The sequence below is a fragment of the Ictidomys tridecemlineatus genome, unplaced genomic scaffold (genome assembly GCF_052094955.1).
Source record: "Ictidomys tridecemlineatus isolate mIctTri1 unplaced genomic scaffold, mIctTri1.hap1 Scaffold_1005, whole genome shotgun sequence".
NCBI classification, from domain to species: Eukaryota; Metazoa; Chordata; class Mammalia; order Rodentia; family Sciuridae; genus Ictidomys; species Ictidomys tridecemlineatus.
In genome coordinates, this window is record NW_027520975.1 from 25,344 (window position 1) to 47,298 (window position 21,955).

The following is a 21,955-nucleotide window of genomic DNA, read 5'->3' on the forward strand; positions in this document are numbered from 1 at the left end:
TCATTTCTACCTGTTTTAATTTAAAAATCGTATTTTAAAATTTTTTTCATTATTTCCTACAAATCATCCAAATTCTAAGCAGTCATGTATTAAGTACTGCTTTCTTCTGGAAAGGGTCACTTGTCTGGAAGTAACTTGTATAGTAGCACTATAATTTGTGTATCTTAATTCTGAATGCTTTATTTGCATAGGTGATGGAATCAAAGAAACAGGATCAAGAAACCATGAAACAAAAAATGATTCTTTCTGATGAAACAACTAAATACAAGGTAAAAATCCCTTCTTTGGGGGGAATTACATTCTAAACTCAAAAGTAAATGTAATGAGTGAGTAATCTTGACACCTATTTTTTCCAGGATAAAATGAAGCTTCTTGAAAAAGCTAATGAACTTCTGGATGAGAGAGCTAAAAGTCTTCATGTTATGTTAGAATCTGAGAAAGAACAGAAAGCTAAGAATCAGGACTTGGTAAGAGTTTTGCTGCTAAGTGTTACTGCAATTTGGCTTTTGAAATATTTTGTAAAATTGGTTAAGTTAAACTTAGTCTAGCTGTTAACTAAAGTAAGATTAGGAGCCAAGGAAGTTGAACCCACTTCTGCCCATTTTGTGGAACTTTTAAGTACTGATACAACAAATTATTTTTATGGGCCTAGGAAATATTTTTATTCTCAACCTTGGATAATTTTCATATTGCTTTGCTCTGCCCTTGGAAACATGCAGAACAACTAAAAAACTATTGTCCAGTTGAACAGTATTTGTTTACTTTTTACTTGAAAGAGTAATGAATTAATCAATTTTCTGTACTTAAAAAAAATTTATTTCATTTTCAATTCATGTTTCATTTTCAATTTCTATAAGTTTCTATAATTACATAAAAGTTGCAAAAGATAGTAGAGAGTGTGTTCTGAAATATCCTACCCCCAAGTAAGCTTGATCACCTAGCTGAGGTAGTATTTATCAGATTTCTCCACTGTAAAAATTCTTTCCAATCCTTTTCATATTGTATTCTTTGGAAGTTACCATGCACAGCCCACAGTTAAAGTATGAAGAGTTACAAGCTCAGGATGCAGCTCATGGTAGAGCACTTGCCTAGCATACATGAGGCCCAGGATTCAATCCCAGGCATTGCAAACAAAGATTGCAGAGTTATATCCACTTCCTTAAGGAGCGGGTATATTTATAAATTTTTTGGATTTCTTCTGTATGTGAGATTAGTCTATACTTCCTTAAATTTTATCATTTTTTACTTCAGATAAGAAAATTTTAAAAATGATCTTGGGAAATTTTTTTCTCTATCACTAGAAAAAAATTACTAATTTGAACTGGTTTACTTGAAACAGTAATTAATTAGTTAATTTGCTGTGCTTTAAAACATTTTATTTACTTATTGCATTATGATTTTCTATACTTTGACCTTTTTTTTCTGGTTATCTCATAAACAGTAAGGTTGTGGATGCCATGAAATATTTATGACTTCATTTTCCCTCATCTCTTTCAGTTCTTGATTTTTTGCTTAGTGCAAAGCTGGATCCCCTGCATTTACCTGAAATGTAATGGGATGGCTTGACAAAAATTTTGTTGTGTTTATCTTTTTAGTATATATATGTGTGTGTACACACACACACATATATATATCAGTATTTCTACTGAAATCCTAATGCATATTTTGTGTTCTGTTTTCACCTGGTAGATAATGGAAAATAAGAAAACTATAGAGAAGCTTAAAGATGTCATTTCAGTGAATACTTCTGAACTTTCAGAGGTAAAGCTGCCAACTCTTGCTAACGGATATTAATACTATATCTTAGTTTTGTTGCAGACCAAAAATTTGAGGTGTGCTAAAATGTGCAAAAAATGAGAACTGTATGATGTGTGGTTTGGGAAAGTATAACTTTGTTTTTTCTTTGGAATTAATTCACTAACTGTAGTGTTTTGCATTAGCTTCACATTGTCCTTAATGAAGCTAAGCTTCGTGAAGAGAAGGTGAAGTTGGAATGCTGTCAGCTTCAGAAAGAAAATACCATGCTTAAGAAGAAGAAAGAGCAGGTAAATAAAATTTGATGTCATACATAATGTAAACTAGAGAAGTGAATATCTTTATCTTGTATCTTTTTTGGATCTGTTTCTGAGGTAAGGAATATTCATGTAGGACCTTTTCTAGATATGCAAAGTTTAAACAATGCTCCCCAAATTGAGTGCATATATATGGTCTCCATCTGTTTTGGATTTTTGGATTATTGCTTTTCTTATCAAATGTCAATCAGTTATTAACTTGCATAGCCTCAAAGAAACTTTTTAAACCAGAAAATTAAGTATTTTATGATCCTCTTTTGAGTAGTTACTGATTCACCGGCCAAGGGAAGATTACATGATAAGGAATCTAAATTTAGGAGACAGTCATATGTGCCCAGCCATTCCTGCTGGAGGTAAATTATTTGAATTGGCAGCAATTTTCTGGGGAATGCAATAAACAGGGTCAACTTCCTGATAGCTCTGATGTTCTTACTGCAGCTGTGAGAGTTGAGGCCACTCTGCCCTCTTCCTTAACCAAGGTCTCAACCTCCTCGATTGAGGGAGGCCACCGAGGAGTATGGCTCTGTATTTCTTTGTCTAAGTCTTGTAGTCCTGATGTATCCAGTGCAGAAACCCCTCCCTAACCCATAGGAATTCATGTGTTTTGACTTTTCAGTTGCAGCAGGAAGTGAAAGACTGGAGTACATCACACGCTGAGCTCAGTGAACAAATGAAATCATTTGAGAAGTCACAGAAAGATTTACAAGTAACGCTTAGTCTTAAAGATGATACTATTAATGTAAGTTTATACTCCAAATACATGTTTCATCTCATGAATTCTCCTGAAATCTTTGAATTAAAATCGAGAGTCTTCCAACCTTTTGCTTCTTTTCTAGGCTCTAACTAATTACATCACACAGTTGAATCGGTTACAATGTGAATCTGAATCTGAGGATCAAAGTCGAGATGAGTCAGATGAATTAACCAATGGAGAGTTAGCAGGTAAGATCAGTCTCAGGGAGGTTGAATCCTTTTTTTCTTTCCTGTCTTTAATTAAGTATACAGATGCCACTTTTCAGCTGGCTGAATTTCTTCTTAAGCTTCAGGGTTGTAGACACATATCACTGGATCTATAGATATGTCTGTTGCATTGGCAGAGGTGGGTTGCTGGGGTATAATGTAGCAATAGGCATGTGAAGAACACTTGACTTTTCCTATCCCATTGAAAACTAGTAAGTACACTGCAGCTACAATAGTCACATCCTATACCTCTAAGTATTGAACATTGTACAGTAAGAGAAATTTATTTCTTAACTTATGCAGATGATACTTGATTTTGATACTCATCATCTCTATGGCTCTGTGGTTTTAAGTCCACAGTCAGTCTTAAGAGTCCGGAGGTAGTTGGAACCATAAACTAAGGCTGTGAGAACAGAGGCTAGAGACTATCAGAAAGCTAGAGAGGGAGTGTAACAATGTTTACTGATGAGGAAAATATTTCCAGATGTTTTCTCCCAAGTTGGATATTGCTTACATAGCAAGTATTTCAAACCACACCTGGTAGTAGATTCAGGGAGAAAATAGAGGATTGAATCTTTCTAAACAAGACACTTACTTGCCCAGGTGAAGATAGATCTGAGAGAGAAGAAAAGCTTTTATCTTACAAGAATAACATAGATAACATTTTAGTTGTGCAAACTAGAAATTCACCTTTAAAAAAAAAAAAACAGACACAGTACTTTTATTTATTTTTATGCTGAGGATCAAACTCAGTGCCTCACACATGCTAGGTGAGCACTCTACCACTGAGCCACAACCCCAGTCTGAAATTCACCTCTTTCTTTTTTTTTTAAATCTAAGCTTGCAATTCTCTTAAAAGTCATTAGTCTAATCAGTTTAATTATTTAATTGATTTTTTTTCTTCCGGTGTTTGAACACAATCATTCTTTAGTTTGGGGAAGTTAGGAGAATATAGAGTTAAAAGTAAGGAAAGGAAAAGCTAAAAGTCTTTTGTTTTTTAGGTGATCGGAACGAGAAGATCAAAGATCAAATTAAGCAGATGATGGATGTCTCTCGGGTATAGTTCTTTGTAAGAGTCCCATAGTGCCTGTGAATTCTTCCTGTGCCTCACTTTTAAGAATACCTCTCTTTTCTGCAATTTTTAGACACAAACTACAATATCAGTAGTTGAAGAGGATCTAAAACTTTTACAACTTAAGCAAAGCGCCTTGATGTCCACAATATGTAATCTAGAAGGTGGGTTCTTCTTGAGAAGAAATTGCCATGTTGAAAAGACTTAAAATTTTATTGGAAAGATAAAGAATGGCTTCTTGCTTTCATGCTTCTTACTTTTCTTGGCACTACTCCCTCAAACAAGTTCTTAAGTCCTTGTACACATATAGAGATAAGCTGTTTTATCCTTTACAGACCAAATAAAGAAATTAGAAAGTGACTGCAATTCACTACGGTCTTCTAAAGCTGAACTGGAAGAGGAATGCAAAACTCTTAGGCAGAAAGTGGAGATTTTAAATGAACTCTACCAGCAAAATGAGATGGCACTACAAAAGTAAGATTTTCATTGTTTGTTATTGTTATCACTGTGTGAACTAACAGATAATTTTATCTTTTCTTAAGATTATTTACAATTTTTTCTAGTTGTAATAAGTAGAGATTTGTCTTTTTTCCTTTGTGTTTTGTTTCCTATAAGTTGCATTTTTCTTTCCATCGTCAGTCTTAAGAGTCCTGAGGTAGTTGGAACCATAAACTAAGGCTGTGAGGACATCGTAATCAATTGTCAAATTCATATGAAGGCAGGAAGTGGTAAACTGGTATTAACAGTCACTGATGTGGAAATACCTCTCAAAAGATCTAGGCCCTTTCTATGATCCCACTATTTATTTTAATTACCTTTCATTGTAATCAGTTATGTAATTCTAATGTTTTGAACTTTTATCTCTAACTCTGGACCTTTAAAAATACTGAGTGATTTGGAATGACATGTTTTAGTAGAATAAAAACTTCAAAAAGGAATAATATTTACTTATTGATGGTACAAGTTTTGGACTTGAATATCTCAGATGTTCACACTAAAAATTGAACTGTGGCAAGGACCTTAGGAGTTATGATTACAGAAGTACTTGTTTGTAGTATATATTTATATATTAGTCTTCTCAGTGTGGAGCTAGTTATTTTTTGAAAGTTCATTTGAAGTTTTTAATCCACAAAAATACTTGAATTCTCTAAAAATAGGTTTTTTTGTGTCAGATTTTGTTTGTTTGCACCTGATTTTACTCTTCGGCATATATATATATATATCTTGTTAAAGCAAAGACAGACCTTCTTATAGACCTAACTATTTTTAGGTATTTTGACTTCTGTTGCCTAATTAATGCATTAAATATTGAAACCTTTCCATTAACTTTTCTAAAATTCTGTGATCTCCAAGCGACCTTTTTAGAATCTCAAATTTTTGTTCAGGCCAGTTCTAAATGCCTGGCCTGTTTCAAAGAAACATTTCTCATTTTATCACTTTTTATTTAAGAGAACACTTGTTTTCTCTGTCCCTACTAGTAATATGAATGACCTAAATGGCAATTAATTTTCTTTGTAATGCAGTTAAATTATAGCACTATTTTCCTCAACTCCTCCAAAATTCATTCAGTCATCATCTGTGGTTTGTACTCTTTTTACTCATCCCCAGGTACTATGTTAGTTCATGCCTGTGTCATCTTTTCTGTTTCTAACCTAGGTCATCTGTCTTCATTCTCCATTATTTATATTTTTATATAATTTATTTCAAATTCTTAGTAATTTTCTCTATAGCTGCTTGAGTGGACTTTCTAAAATATGTCTGTCCATGTCAATATGTGCCTGTGGTTTATGAAGAATTTGCTTTCTATTTGATGACCTGTTCTTTTTTTCTTCCTTGTATCTTTTTAATAGTTTAAATATTTTTAATTATTTTCCTCATCCCCTGTATAAGCTTGATGTAATCATAAATTATAATGGAATTATAATTATATAATTGTAATTATATAATTATAATTATAATTTTATTCATCTTCTCATAATTTAAAGGCCATGGTATATATTCTGGATTTAATAAAAACCTGACATAGATTAATAGGTTTATTATTTTTTTTATGGGCTTTAAGTAGCTCCCGAATCAGATAACTGTTGTGGCATTGTATGTTAGTACTTCATATACTGTGAACTCCATAAGACATTCATTCAATTTATACACATATTTAAAGTTTCTGTAGTTCTGCATTCTACACTGTTGGTTTCATATTTGAAATTATTTTCATTCTATTTGAACATTGTCCTTTAATGATAGATTTGATTAGTGTATCAAAGTAGTACAAGGATAAACAGAATAGTATTTTATCCACTAAATATTGCTACCTTTATAATCTGTATTAGGTTGACATGAACTTCATGATTAGAGTTAAAACCAGTTTCCATTTTTAAAGGATCTCTCTTTTGGCTACTGAATTTTGACTGTTACTTAGTTTTAGCAATTTAAAAATATCCAATTAATTACCATCTGTTCTAAATTTTTTCTTTATGGAGTCCATTATCATTGTTGTTTGGTCTTATCCCTCCCCTAGTTCCTGTAGTCATTTCTCTGTTTTTTTATCAGTTTTATTGGGAAGTGCCTAGGTGTAGTTTTCCCCACCCCACCCACTTTTTCCTCTTGCAGTTATGTTGTTTGGGACCATTAAATATTTCTTGAGTCTTTTTTTAAATGTTGATTTTACCTCATTCTCTCTTCTGATTATAATAATGCATATTAGAATTTGATTTCCCCTGCCTCCTACATTCTGGATTTACTTCTTCTGGATATTTTCTTCTGACCTGTCTTAAAAGCGCTAGGATTTATTTTACTTCCCAAATCTGCTGCTAAAATCATTCATTGAGTTTAGGATTTTAAAAAGTTCAGGGTTTAAAATATTATTTTAGTTGTAGATGGACATAATATTTTATTTTATTTTTTATAGAATTTTTTTAAGAGAGAGAAAAAGAGAGAATTTTAATATTTATTTTTTAGTTTTTAGCGGACACAACATCTTTGTTTGTATGTGGTCCTGAGGATTGAACCCGGGCTGCACACATGCCAGGCGAGCGCACTACCGCTTGAGCCACATCCCCAGCCCGACACAATATTTTATTTATTTTATGTGGTGTTGAGGACTGATCCCAGTGCCTCACACATGTGGGGCACGTGCTTCACCACTGAGCCACAACCCCAGTCCTATTTCAGTACTACAGCTCAAACCCAGGACCTTGAGCCATGTGCTCTACTATTGAGCTACCTCCCCAGACTCCTTGCTCTTTCTCATAAGGGACTAGTGTCTTACTGCTTTCCAAGCTATCTTTAATCTCATCATTCTGCCTCTGCCTCCTGAGTATCTTCGATTGTAGGTAGGTCACCACACTCAACTATTTCTTGGTTTTATAGTTTCTAATCCTTTGACAAAATTCATAATCTTTTTTTTTCCTCTTTTGTGGTGCTGGGGTTTGAACTCAGAGCCTTGTGCATGCAAGGCAGCACTCTAACAACTAAACTATATTCCCAAACCTGAAATTCATAATCTTGATTTTCTTTTTTGAGTATATAAAGCACAGTGATTTTAAAACATGTGCGGATAACCCCATTAGGTGGTTTCCTTTTCTGTGGGATTTTTTTCTCACAGAATTTTGTCTTATGGAGTGCCTGATCAGTTTTGATTGGCTAACATTGTTGTGATAATTATAGATGAAATTTGAGGACTAAGATGAAGTTATCTTTTTATAGAAAAGTGTTGAGGTTACTTGAGTAAGATTGTCTGTCACTTTAAACTTAGTCAGCAATTAAGATAATTCAAAAATGACTTGTCTTTTCAATGTTTCAGTATTGTTCCTTTTGGATTTTTTGCCTGTTCATCACTTAAGTGTGCAGTACTTTCTAATCTAAACTCAAAGGCTAGGGCTTTTATTAAGGGTCCCTTTATTTGTAGCCCCAAACACTTGTTTTTTCCTCTAAGCCCAGGAATTTGATGAAGGCTTAGTTCAAACTCATTATATCTTTGTGTTATCTTCAATATGTGGGTAAATCTAGGAGAAAAGTACCTTAAAGTGCCAGACTTACTTGTAATTCTGAGATTCCTTTTTCTAATGGATCTTGGCCACATACATATATCTTCACTGCCTTTTTAGCTTGGATCCTTTCAAACACATTTTTATATTCTTATAAAGATGTTTTGATTGTTCTTAGTGCTCTCAGACTAACTCTTTGATAATTGGAAACAAAATTCTCTCTGTCCTTCAAGATTCAGTTTTCTCCATATTCCTTCTTAAGCCAGTGGGGAAAATTATTATATTCCTTTAGGTGTCATTTATACCTGAAACAGTGAGCTCTGTTATTCTTTAGCATCTTACAAGGTAACTAGTATATTATAGCCACTCATAAAATACTTGCTGAAGAATTAAATGAGAAGCTATATAAGAATATATAATCCCCTTTTTCTATTTGGTATCAATAATCCTTTTTTACTATAGTTCTTCTGATTTATGGAAAATTAAGTTTCAATTTAATTATCTTTTGAATTGGAACTATGGCTAAAGTAATACAAGGATAGCAGAAAATAGTATTTTTTAAATCATTAAATGTGGCTACCTTTGTCTCAGTAGATGAACATCTTGAGTTTCATGATCAGAGTTAAAACTTGTCAGTAGATAATACTCTGATCGTGGGTCAGTTTGGCTTCTTTTCAGACATTATCAAAACTCAGATTTGTCTTTTTGCTTAATTGCAATTCTTTTGAAATAGATATCTAAAGTGTGAAAAATGTTCTGTTGTTAATTGCATAGCTAAAAAGACATATTCTAGAAGATTTTTTCTTTGACTGAATATATCTTTATTATGGTACCAGTCTTGGATTGAGAAAAGAGTTCCTCCATGACAAAGATATACTTAGTGTCCTACCCATGGCAGAAACGAGAAAAGAATTATCCCCTGCTTTATCCTAATATGTTTAATTATGTTAGGTTGATCAGTCCTGATCTTCCACATTGAAGTAAAGTGAGTTTTTATTATCTTACACACAGGAGACTTGCCCCTGGGGCACATGTTGTTTTCACATTTATTTTATTTACTGGTAAGTAGAGAATTAAGAGGAGAAGTTAGAAAATGTAAGTGATTTGCCAGAGTTTGATTTACGAAATTGCAGGTTTGAATTTCTATTTTATGTGCCTAAGCATTTTATAGAATTGTGGGAAGTGATATTTACAAAGAGAAACTTTTGATTTGATAACTGGCTTTATTTTAGGAAACTAAGCCATGAAGAATATGAGAGACTAGAAAAAGAGCAGCGGCTGTCAGCTGCAGATGAAACGGTGGTTTCCGCTGTACAGGAAGTTAAAAATTACAAGTGAGTTCAGTTTCTAAAGGAGGGTGTCAATGTCTAATGATCTAGTGTTAGCTTTCTTTTTTAATCTTTTTTTACATTATGTAGATAGAAGAAAATAGCATGGAAGTATAAATAACGAGAGGATATGAATACATTCAATTCACACAGGAGAAAAAATAAATTTCAACTTTACAAATGAAAAATGTTAACAAAAAATTTACTTACACCCAATGGGAAAGACCATAGGGAACTTGGTCAATGCAAACAATTCTGGGGGTTTTGATTGTTGTAGTAATTCTTTAAGAAATCAGTTTGCTGTGTGATGTATCAAGACCCACAAAAGTGTGGCATTTGATAGATCTTGGAAATCTTCTATGGATATAATTTGAAAAAAATAAAAAATGTTTTAAGGAGGAAGATATTTCTAGCAGAATTACTTGAGAACACACTGATGAACAGTTATAGAAATTATAATTTATCATTCAGAATCTTTAGCAATTAAATGATAAAGAAGTTATTAGTATTAGGTTTTTATTTTATTTATTTATTTATTTTTGGTGCTTTACTACTAAGCTACATCCTTAGACCTTTTTTTTCCCTTGAGACAGGGTCTCAGTTGCATAGGTTCCCACTTAATTGCTGAGACTGACCTCGAACTTGTGATCCTCCTGCCTCAGCTTCCCAATCATTGGGATTACTGGCATGTGGCATTGCACCTGGTCTGTAGTATTAGTTTTGATCACACTGGATTCATATAACTATAGAAATGTTTTTCTTATGTATGATAAAGTCTTTAAAAGTATAGCTGATGGAATAAAGGGAAAATGGTCAGAATGTTTCAAATGTTATTCAATTGTTGTAATTCTTAGGCGGAGAATTGAAGAACTGGAAGAAGAACTACAGAAAACCGAGCGCTCATTTAAAAACCAGGTAGTAATTAATACTGTCCTATAGTTGCAGAATTCTTTGTATCTAATACAGACAATTATAGGCTATTATAATGAGTCCCTAAAAACATATTTTTTAATGTGTTGTCTTTTTCAGATTGCTGTGCAGGAGAAGAAAGCTCATGATAATTGGGTAAGATTTTTTCCCCATTTTCTTTATTTTGTGCATAGCCTACCGCAACTGAATTTGAATATTTTCTCTTTAATAGCTCAAAGCTCGTTCTGCAGAAAGAGCTATAGCTGAAGAGAAAAGGGAAGCTGCTAATTTGAGACAGAAGTATGTGATTTTGGTATCTTACTATATGTTTTATAGTGTTTTAAGGTTATGCTAGATATTATCTATGAAGGAATAGATTGCTGTTTCATAATTCAGCCCATTCTTTCTCAATATTCAAGACTATTGGAAATGACCCAAAAGATGGCAATGCAGCAAGATGAACCCATGATTGTAAAACCTATGCCGGGAAGACCAAGTTTACAAAATCCTCCTCTGAGAGGTAGGGGGCACTTTGTAAAAGGAGCTATTTTATTTCTTGGTGCAGAATGTATGTAAATTACTTTTTATTTCTGTCTGTAATGGTTATGAAATAATCTGAATGATTTGCTAAAGCAGGAGGTGAGGGTTGGTGTCAGGGAGAAGGCTACCTTAAAGTAGCATTGTTGTCTTTAGGTCCACTGAACCATAATGGCTCTTTTGGTCCATCCCCCGTGAGTGATAGAGAATGTTCCCCTCCACTGACAGCAGAGCCAGCTGGAAGACCTCCTTCTGCTACTCTTAATCGAAAAGATATGCCCAGAAACGGATTTGGTGAGCATTCACATGTTGCTTTATAGTAAACTGCTTCAAGGTTTTGTTTTTTTTTCCCTTTTGAATATTCTAATAAAAACATAGAATTTGGGCCTCTACAATACATAGAAGATAATTTCTTACGTTATCTTAGTGAATGTTTTCTGTAAAATCTGTTCTAGAATAGAAAACATTTTTTTTTTCCTGGAGGTCCCTGTATTGTTTTTTTCTTTTAAATTTTACACTGTGAAGTGTAAACCTTTATCTTTAAATCTCTATGGTGTTCCTTTCCAAAATATTATAAAAGTAGCCTTAAACTTTATGTAGCATACATATTTCCAACATGAAATACTGAGTCTTATTTCCAATTCTAAATAGGACTGTAGTCTTGGTAAGATTGGAATTCAGGTTATACAGACTAAAGAAAAAACAGCCTACACATACTTCAAGTCTATAGCTTAAAGTTTAGGACCAGTACTTATTAATCTGCTGTTCTATCAACCCAAGGCAGTTCTTTATTTTTCTTAAGTCTCTTTATAAATTGTGATTTATGTATTGGGCAACCCATTTTTTTAAAAAAAATATTTTTAATTGTAGATGGACATGATATCTTTATTTATTTTTTAAATGTGTGCTGAGAATCAAACCCAGTGCCTCACACATGCTAGGCAAACACTCTACAACTGAGCTATGACCCCAACCCCTGGGCAACCCATTTTTAATGTTGCTTTCCAGTTATTGTTGAACCCTGACCTGTCCACCAGTGGTTTATTTCTTCTGAAAAATACATACAAGGGCTCTGATCTTTCTTTCCCAAGGGTCAATGGATGGACCTTTACCTTGTACTGGTCTTCTGAGGCATCTGGGAAACCCGTTGCCTCTGGTAAAGGACCAAGTAATTTCAAAGAATCTGTAATTGTGGATGGAGGATTTTTATTCTTTTCATGTTAGAATAAGTCTGAATCCATTCTTTGATCTCTAACAGACCCAGGATGTGGTCCAGCTCACATGAACAGCAGCTCCAGAAGTTCTTCTCCAGCTAAGGTGACGAATGAGGGCAAGGTAAGTTCTGTAGTTACTGTGAATCATGTGGTCATGCAGGAACATGTAGCTTTCCTACAGTACTTTCTCTTTGCTTTATCCTTCTTTGTGTTCTATTTGTACTATCCCATTTGTTTTTTAAAAAGCAAACTGTTCCCCAAGAACCTGAGACCCCCTCAGTCTCCACCATTACTTCTTTGACTGAGCATCCAGTTGGAGTAAGTACTTAGAGGTTGAGAACTGAATTGGGTTTTATTCTGTGCATTTCTGGGAAGGATATTCAGAGCATGACACTGATCTTGTTTGCTTTAAACTGCATGCAATATTGAGCTTACTTTTCTCCTTAACTTGGGAATGTTGCTTAAGTGTGTACAACTATAATGAACTACAGAATGTAAAAAGTTATCACTCTAACTTTATATGGTGTTTTGTGTTGAATCTTCTAAGGCAAAGTAAATTCATTATAAATTATATAATTCATCATTTTTATTTTTGTTTGGAAGAATGTTATTTAAGAATTCCTCCATTTGTGCAAACCCTATTTTGAGTGATTTGAATTAGATTGGTATCAGATTTTCTGAAAGTGAAATACTGTTTCAGTGAAACAATGATAATCTGAAATGACCTCTTGAGCCAGTCCCAAGCAATGGTCTCATTTGTTCACATAAGTGTATTCTCTTGTAACTGTGTTGCTATTATATCTGGTAGGTCTTCTGCAGCTCTATAATAAAATAAATTTTTAATTGTTTAGTTTCAAACCCACTACTCATAGGAAATGATAAATCAATATCTCAAATGGTGTACAGTAAATGAAAGTAAATATTAAAGCCTTTTCTTCCTAATTTGTGTATATAGCACTGTGATGGAAAATACTTCTCAAGTTCCAGTGTATATATATTCTAGGAATATACATCTCTGGAGAAATCTAAGGGCAGCTTAGATAAGACCCCAAACCCCTTTGTAGTAGAAGATTTAAAAGAGAGCAAAGACCCATTGTTAGAGAGGAGTAGAGGTGGGAAAAGCATGGCTTGGAGGCAAACCTGGGATTGAGTTTCTTTAATATGCAGTGTGGCCTTCAACAAATTATGATATTCCATTTGCTTTTGTTCCCTCTTATTTAAAACAAGACAGTCTACTTAAAGATCTCAGAGGTTGAATAATATATGAAAGACTTACCGAAGATACTCTGAATAGTAGCTATTATTACATGGGTAGAGAATGGATTTTTCATTTTATTCTGTTCATTCTTAATATGGAAGTAATGAGCTATTGTGATGAAAGGGAAGTGATGGGGAGGGGGGGGAGTCCCTTTGAAATAGATTGTAGTGAATACAACATGACATACTGGTCAGAAATCACCTCTGTTAACAACCTCTGCCAGTCCTCTTGCCTTTCCCTTTCCTGTGCAGATATAATCAGTAACAAACTGCTCCCTCTTGTGGCATCCTTCCAACTTCTGTAAGCTGTCAGTGGGAATACACAGGAGGGGTGGGTAGAGTTTTGTTGCACTGATGGTGTTCTCTGGACAGGTGCCTGTTTTGGGTTTTAGCTTTTATCGGTGTTGGTACTTTGTCTTAATACATAGGAATTTTAAAACTTTTAACTTCTTTCAAATCTTAAATTGCAGGTGCATATGGCTATGAAAGGGCCCCCTCCTTTCTCAGGGGTACCCTTCATGGGCCCCCCCGTGGGACCCCCAATGGGATGGCCTCCACCACCTCCCATTCGGTATGGACTGCCACTTCACCTCGGTGGGCCTTTTGGGCCTCGGCCAATTCCTCCACCATTTGGTATGATGATCTGAATAGTAGTGATTGACTTATAAATCACATTCATCTTCCACTTCTATTGCTTGCTAAAACAGTTGGTTGCTATCTCAGGTCTTAACAATGAAAGGATAAAGCTGAGTACATTTTAACTTTCCTCCAGTTTTCTGGGACATATGGGACACTACATAATCTTATACTGAGATAGGCAATAGCTATCTCTCATAGACAAGAATAAGGGGCTATATACAGAAAAGCCAGAAATATTACTTCTGCAGATGTTTGTTGAAAATCTGTTGATATGCACTGCAATAGATGGAAAGGTGGATGAGACGCATGCCATAACTTAAAATTTTGTCACAGATATGAAAATCCTACAACATAAAGTTTGTAATCACCCATAATGGAAGCATAAGCAGTAGGTTATAGAATATAGAAAAGGAAAAGTCAAACCCTCCTTACCTTGAGAAAAGTCAGAGGGAAGTGTTAAAGAGGAGGATTTAACAGTGACCTAATAAATGTTGCTGATTTAATTAGGTGGCTGTGGAAGGCCTTTTCCTGGAGGGCCTGCACCTTGATTCTGATGGCATGTGTAAAGTCCATGCTGAAATACTTCATGAATTTTTAATGGATAGAGTAATAAATAGTGGGATTTCCTTTTATCAAAATTTCTTTGATGTAGTAAAGTTCTTATTTCATAATCTATCATCTTTTCATGGTAATATAGTACTTCCAAATATAAATGGAGCTCTTGTGAGATAGAAATAATTCTGCAATTATATAGTATGGAAAGAAAAACGACAAGCCTGGAGCTAGGTAGAGCCATATTTAAATCCTTAATATGTTGCTTCATGGCTGGCTGGCCAAAGTCTATAACCTAAACTTGTTCCATTTCAGTTTGCCTCATCTGGCAAGTCAGGATGTTCACCAGTTGATGTTCTAGGCTTGAGAGAAATTAAAGACTATAATATCAACATACTTGAAATCACCCTAGTTCAGAAATTTCTGGGTATTTACATAACTTCCTTTTTATTTTCCAGGTCCTGGTATTCGTCCACCAATAGGCTTCAGAGAATATGCACCAGGTGTTTCACCTGGAAAACGGGATTTGCCTTTTGACCCTCGTGATTTTTTTCCAGGACCTGCACCAGCACCATTTAGACCTTTAGGCTCATTTGGCCCAAGAGAGTACTTCATTTCTGGTGCCCCATTACCACCTCCAACTCATGGTCCCCAAGACTATGGGCCACCACCTGCTGCAAAAGACTTAATGCCTTCAGGCTTTAAAGATGAAGCTCCACCTACACCTGATTCTCAGAGTAGTGAGGGATGTTCACAGGCCTTAAAACAGGGCCTGTAAAATTAACCTCTGACACTTAGTCAGAAAATGGACTATGAACTATTCATCGAGTTAAAGGATTATTGGCTTCAAAATATAAAAGTTTATTTTAAAAGGTTTATGTTTTTAGAATAAAGCTGCCTTGGCGCAGTATACATTTTGAGCCAACATATTTTCCCCCTAAATATCCCCACTTAAGCTAGAGTATTCTTCCAATTTTAAAATGTGCAATAAGGAATATCTTTGTTTTAGTTAATGTAGCATATACAATTGCTAAATGATTTAGAATGTCATAATTATGGACATTTCTTGTGGAAATGCTTTAAAACATGTATTTCCATTATCCTATTTTTAGTGTATTCCAGTTGATAACAGAGAAATGGTGTTTTATAAGCTTGATTTTTTTCTCTTTCAATATCTGGTCGCAGAGACTGTTACGCTAAAAATGTTTACTCAAAGATCATAAACTTCATTTTTCTTCTTGCTGAAGTTCTTTGTTGTAATAGTTCATAAAAAATTGTTTATTAATATTTCCCAAGTGTCTGTTGATTCATTGGATCGTCATGAGACTTTGTGCCATTGGGGAAGCATGTAAACTCACTCTCAGAACTGAAGATGGTGACTTGGCAGCATATTCCCTGTTGCTCACTGTTAAGGAGGCTGGACCTTGGTCAACTATGGACTTCTACAGAGGATTTCTTTTACTTGTGAGAAGTCTTGTGGCTCTATTTTTGTAGCACATTCATGTACTTTTTTCTAACCACTGTCTATGTGAGAATGGTTTTCTGAGAATGAGTTTACATTAGTAGCAAGAGTTGTTTGACCTGAAGTTCTACTGCTTTTGCCATTATTGCATTATAACAGTAAAATATAAGGTGGTATGTTGTGTCTATAAAATAAGAAAATTTCTTTTTAAAAATGTACACAACACACTCTTCTCTTTCCCATACCTTGCCACTGATTTTCAAGGAATATGATAAAAAAAATTAGAAAAGTATAATCCTCTAAGAATGAATGAAACTCATAAACTTATAATGTCTATAATCAGCAAATATGGGCTGAATTAAATTCTTTTTTGATAGATACTCAAATATATTTTATTTAAAAATCAATTAAAGCAAATCCTGAATCTGTAACTACTGTCTTTAAAACAATGTTTCTAAGAACTAGCTCTCCAGAACTGTAATATTAATTACGGCAATTTTAACAGTACATTTTAAGAGGTTTAAGATTTAAATAAAATTATAAAAGCCTAGTACTTTTTTTTACTGCTAGACCATATTCTTCCATTCTTTTAAATTCTAGAAAGTAATAGGATTGTTGAAACCTAGAACATAACATATCATTGTTCTTTTTATGTCCCCTAAGTATTCTCAAAATAGGGGCAAAAGCTTCAGTGTGAAACAAAATCTCTAAACTACTGAAGATAACTCAGAATAAAAAGAATTTGAGTCCTTTAGGAAGAATTCAATCTACATAACCTCCATTTAATATTAGAAGCAGCAGCTGTGTGTGTAAGAGGAAAACCATATAATAGCTTATGCCATTTTTAACCATGTAAAATAAAATTTAAGTCACAAACACCAATTTTGAATGTATCTTTCAACCTCTACAGGACACAAGGCAATGCTGAAGTTACTAAAACTTCTAATTTTAAAATAGCATTTAAATAAAGGTGATGTCAGCTAGGAAGATAGATTTTCAAGGAAAGGCAGATTTATTATTTTATTCAAAACAACAGTAGTTTTCCCTCTAAAGCCTTTTTTGTATTTATTCTATTAGTAAGTTATAATGCATTCTACGTAGTTTATCTGAGCAGTTCTGAACCCACCCATAGTTGCCTCTCCTTACATCCATCTGATTGTACCACTTCTGTAGCAAAGCCCAAGGTATCTGCCAATATACAGGTTGTGTAGAGAATACTGTCCCCTGATTCAATTATACTTTTGTATCTCAAAAGTTTTAGAAGTCCTCTCCAGCAAATTGTGTTTCAGTTTAGTTACTAAAATCATTTCATTTGTGAAGCAGTAGTGTTTCAACCTGAAAGTATTACTGCTATAGTTGTAATTATTTTCCAGTGACTCATCCCCTCCCACACTAGAAAGTAAATTTAAACAACTAATTTGTGAGATACAGATTGCTTTGTGTTAACTGCTTCAAGATAAAATCACCTTTTTTGGGGGGGGGTTGGTCAATCAGGTCTGAATTAAAGCTAAGCTGACGACAATGTTCAATTTAAGTTTGTTTAATGCTGATGAAAGACATTCATATAAAGCATCCTCTTTTTTTTCCATATAACCCCATTCTTTGGTGGCAGCTGGGGTTGTGGCTCAGTGGTAGAGTACTTGCCTAGCACAGGCAAGGCCTTGGGTTTAATCCTCAGCACCACATAAATAAATCGAGGTTAAAAAAAAAAGCATTCTTATGTGAAGGATGCTAAATGTTTCTTCATATAAATTATCACTTTGAGGGGCTGGGGTTGCATGTGAGGCACTGGGTTTAATCCTCAGCACCACATATAAATATAAAGGTACTGTGTCCATCTACAACCAAAAAAAGTTTGTTTTTTTAAATTATCACTTTGATATACATATTTTATAGTATGAGAAAACAGAAAGAACAATGTATCAGTTTTGCTACATTTTAATAGTAGATTTTAAGGGAGCAACATCAAACATCAGTAACATCAAACAAAAAGGTACTGAGCATTCCACAGGGTACAGAGTAGAGTGCTGCCAAGCACCTTGGAAAGTTTACATGACATGGAGAAGATGAGGCCCTTCTCTTGAGAAGTTTACAGTCTGGAAATTTTGACTACTCAGAGTTTTGGTTGAGTGAACATTTTATTAAGGCAAATTCTTCATTTCCTAGAACTACTGTATACTGACCTATTTTTGCACTTGTGAAATTAACCCAATCCAGATGAAAGAAAAGACTAAATTTGGTTGAGAATTCTTTCAGGCTCATATAGTTTTATTAACATTCATCTAGTAAACAAAACTGACCTAACAGACAACTGAAAAATTAAAGACTAGATCTCTTGAAGTGCAAGGGCTAAAATAACTGTTATTCATTTTAAAAAGCAAATTGATGGTATGATTAGGGTTTACACTAGTTTAAAAATAGGCCAAGTATTGCATTCCCTTCATGCATTGTTCATTTAAAATAGTGAATATTAAAATACATGGGTTCTACATGTAACCCACAAAAAAGCTCCTCACAAATCTTTATTTTCTGTGTATCAAATATCCACCTTGTGTACTATGACAGTTTTATTTATGTCTCATCAAGTTAAAAGTAATGTAAATAGTGAAATTATAATAGGCTAATAACCTGCATATTTTCATATGAATGTCAATATATCTAAATAGGAAATAAATGGCAGTCGTATCTACCTATATTAAAAAAATAGAATATCTTTCCAGATTTTGCATACTCATCACTTTATAAAGACAAGGTATGCAGGTTTTAAGGTTTCACAATCAGTTGTCAGAAAAACAGCAGTTGTTCCTGCAGTATCTCATTAGCATCTGACTCAATTATTTTTAGATGACATGATTTAGACGATGTAAACCCACTCAAAAATTTGTAATTATTCTGAGAGTGATAGTTTTAATGTTAACCCTAGAATCATTTAATGTTAACCATAGAAACAATAGCAATGTGATATAGAACAACTAATCAACATGACTAAAAATATGCTCACTTTCAGAAAAACAATCTGGTCATCTGGAAAAAAATCACAGCTACAATCTGGGGAACACTCCCATATAAGATATTGATCTGATCAAGGCACACTATTTCTAAGTAGAACTATCAGATGAGGGTGAATTTAGGCCAGCTCTAAGGAACAGCCTAAAAGACAGACCATAACTGATCCAATTTCCTTTCAAAGCAATCTGGTACTATCCTACCCACTTCAATTCAAAAGTTTGAAGTTAATTCAAATCAAAAGACCATATTGGAGCAAAAGTGAGCAAATGTGTAAACTCTAGCACATTCTTATTGCTGTATTAAGTTTGAAGATGAGCATACCTACCACAGCAATATTGTTCCAGGAAGCAGGGTAGGAACAGTGGTAAATTAGGAAACAGACTATTAATTGCACAATTAATAGAAAAGTAAAAACAAGTTTCAAAATCTACAATAAATCTGTATCCAAAGGAGTCATAACAATGAGGTGCTGGACTTTAGTTCTGTGGTACAGCTTTGCAATGGACTCACTGGCCTATAGATACGGTTCACTTCCTGCCTCCTGAAGGATGAATATGCTACACAGAGCTATGATGGTTTCTACTGAGTGGTAAAATTCACAGAAATTCCACATTACTCATGTCAGAATCATTTCTTGTGCAAAGTTTGATGTAGATGAAGATAAAGTGGTTTCTTGGTCAATAACTGCAATTTCTTTCTTTTAAAGTCAGTGGGTTTCTTGTATCTGTAACCACAATAGAAAGATCATTGTTTAAAATACTTTGATGATTGATCTACTCCAATGTTACATTCTCAATAAGAGGGACTAAGAAGAAACATGAACTAGTAACCATTAGAACAGTATGAATCCTATATGTATATCACTTACAGTTCTATTACAGTTGGCCCAGGTTTAATCTCATCCATCTCCATGAAAGCAAAACACTTGATGCTGGTAAACCTTTTTTAGGCTTGTAGTGTTTGAATTCAAAGAAGATAGCTGCACCTAAGGAATTAAAACAAACAACATAAGCCAGAGACCACACATTTCTTATGTTTCACCAGAAGCCTATGATTTTACAAAGTAACATGTGTCAAACAGTCTGATGACACAACTGTTGATAACTCACTGTGGCTGTCACTCCAAGCTCTGGTACTAGCATGTCTGAGTGACATTTCTCCATATCATTTAATTCTACAAAGTACAACAAAAATGTATAGCAAGAATGTAAGTTATGTACACAGGTAGAATCATAAACTACCAAAGAACATAAAATACTAAATACCACAAGAAAAACAGAAGTTACTTAAGTATCAGCAGTACCTATAGAAATGGTTTCAATAAGCACCTGTATTAGATAGAATAGAAATTTAAGAGTTCCTTTAAAAAAAATTCTACCTTATATCATTTCTCTCCCTCCTGAAACCACGCCCAGATTGTCCTTTCCATATTCTTACAAACTAACTGCCAGTTATAGTATCTTTTTACCCAATGCATCTTATTGAAAGAAAAAAAATAATTCTTTAACTGTTAGAAAGTAATCATTAGGTTCCTAAAAGGACTTAAGGTAATTATTAGGGAACCTGCTTCCTTAACTCTGTATCATGAGAAAAACTTCCCTATCAAATAATATTTAACCACATTATTACACAACTAGATAATGCAACTGCTAATTCTCATATTTTAAAAAAATTTTTGATTTGACTTTAAGTCAATATTCATAACTATGTGACATAAGATCTTGTGTTAAGTATACTATGAACACAAACCCAGATAAGTACTGTGTCCTTAAGAAGTCAGTAACTGATAATTACAAACCTTTGGTTAATTTTTCAATATGCTTCTGGAGCTCAATGTCCACATTAAAATGAACATATGTATCTTCTTTTCTTGAAGCCACAGGAGTATCTTGCACAGGAGTTAAATCTATGTCATTCAGATCTGGAGAAACAATTAAGTTTCTGCTTATGAGCATTCACATATACAGACGGAAAATATAGAAACTGCAAAGGTTACAGTTCCTAAAGAGGCATGGAAAGAGCTGAGAGGAGATTCTCAGGCTAAGAGATTCCTATTTGGTGTGAGCAAGTATGTGAGAGTTGTTGAAGTTCATGGGGTATGTGGAGAGAAATGAATATAGACTGGATAGGAGACCTCATGAAGGGGACAAGGAAGCCTTTACATGGCCAAGTGGACAAAACTTGATCTTCATAGTGAAGTGGTAGGAAGCCTTTACATGGCCAAGTGGACAAAACTTGATCTTCATAGTGAAGTGGTAGGAAGCCTTTACATGGCCAAGTGGACAAAACTTGATCTTCATAGTGAAGTGGTAAAAAGAACAAACATGTTTTTTTTTTCCTTAGGGAATAGCCCACTATATATTTCTATGCCAAAAAAAATCTGGAGTATATAATTTGCCACAATGGAGCTCTGCCACCAATTTCTAACTTTGATCAAGTATATGACTTATTTAGAAAAGCCTTTAAACCTAACCTTATCATAATTTCCCTGTTAAGAACCAAAAATGGATGAGAACAGCCAACAAAAACCCTTTGGTTAATGAATAATTTTTCATATATATTATCTAAATTCTGGTTATACTGTTTACAACATACCCTGAATTTACAACAACCAGATGGCACGTTATATATACTTTTAATTTTCCGGGTTTAAAAATCTCAGTTTAGTCAAATTCAACATGGACTCATTTAATAACTCCTCAGTGTTTATGTGTTATTCATTTATGTGTCTCAAAAAGCTCAAAAAACAATTTAGTACATTTAATAATTAAAAAAATATTTACATAAAAATATTTCAGTATAACATATGCAAAGGTAATTTAACATTTACAACATCATTAAATATTTTTGTGTTTTAAGTATACTTTCTCAATGAGTATGCAGTTTTATAAATGGCCTATCAAACAATGTAAATATTTTCCGGTACACTATATATTTGATAACTGGTAACCTCGGAAT

General features: G+C 33.9%; 1 protein-coding gene and 1 long non-coding RNA gene across 4 annotated transcripts in view; one reads left to right on the forward strand and one right to left on the reverse strand.

The window, feature by feature from the left end:
• Nucleotides 1-21,193, reverse strand: part of LOC144372399 (uncharacterized) — a 44,851-nt gene extending 23,658 nt beyond the window's left edge. Inside the window, exons 1-3 of one of the 2 annotated variants that reach the window (XR_013432424.1) lie at nucleotides 20,796-21,193; nucleotides 19,866-19,982; nucleotides 18,916-19,721 (exon numbers count right to left, since the gene is read on the reverse strand). This is a non-coding gene — a long non-coding RNA (uncharacterized LOC144372399). Of the gene's footprint in view, nucleotides 1-18,915; nucleotides 19,722-19,865; nucleotides 19,983-20,795 lie in introns of those variants that run through there. The other variant, XR_013432423.1, reaches the window with a different exon arrangement.
• Nucleotides 196-15,398, forward strand: LOC144372398 (transport and Golgi organization protein 1 homolog). Of its 2 annotated transcripts, XM_078035790.1 has the most exons (18): nucleotides 196-269; nucleotides 357-467; nucleotides 1,690-1,761; nucleotides 1,941-2,045; nucleotides 2,689-2,811; nucleotides 2,909-3,014; nucleotides 4,034-4,089; nucleotides 4,178-4,268; nucleotides 4,440-4,578; nucleotides 9,323-9,424; nucleotides 10,273-10,333; nucleotides 10,448-10,483; nucleotides 10,560-10,627; nucleotides 10,747-10,847; nucleotides 11,021-11,158; nucleotides 12,123-12,199; nucleotides 13,806-13,968; nucleotides 14,985-15,398. In XM_078035790.1, exons 1-18 carry the CDS (start codon nucleotides 225-227, stop codon nucleotides 15,302-15,304), a joined length of 1,914 nt encoding a protein of 637 aa, XP_077891916.1. In that variant the 5' UTR covers nucleotides 196-224; the 3' UTR covers nucleotides 15,305-15,398. The 2 variants fall into 2 exon arrangements, with proteins under 2 accessions (XP_077891916.1, XP_077891917.1); XM_078035791.1 differs by lacking the exons at nucleotides 13,806-13,968; nucleotides 14,985-15,398 and adding an exon at nucleotides 12,325-13,801.
• Nucleotides 21,194-21,955: the final 762 nt, after the last annotated feature.

Coding starts and splice junctions, on each gene's coding strand:
- LOC144372398 (XM_078035790.1), top strand. CDS start 225: ATGAAACAAAAAATGATTCTTTCTGATGAAACAACTAAATACAAG. Junction 2,812..2,908: donor TTAAAGATGATACTATTAAT/GTAAGTTTATAC, acceptor CTTCTTTTCTAG/GCTCTAACTAATTACATCAC. Junction 10,848..11,020: donor ACAAAATCCTCCTCTGAGAG/GTAGGGGGCACT, acceptor TGTTGTCTTTAG/GTCCACTGAACCATAATGGC.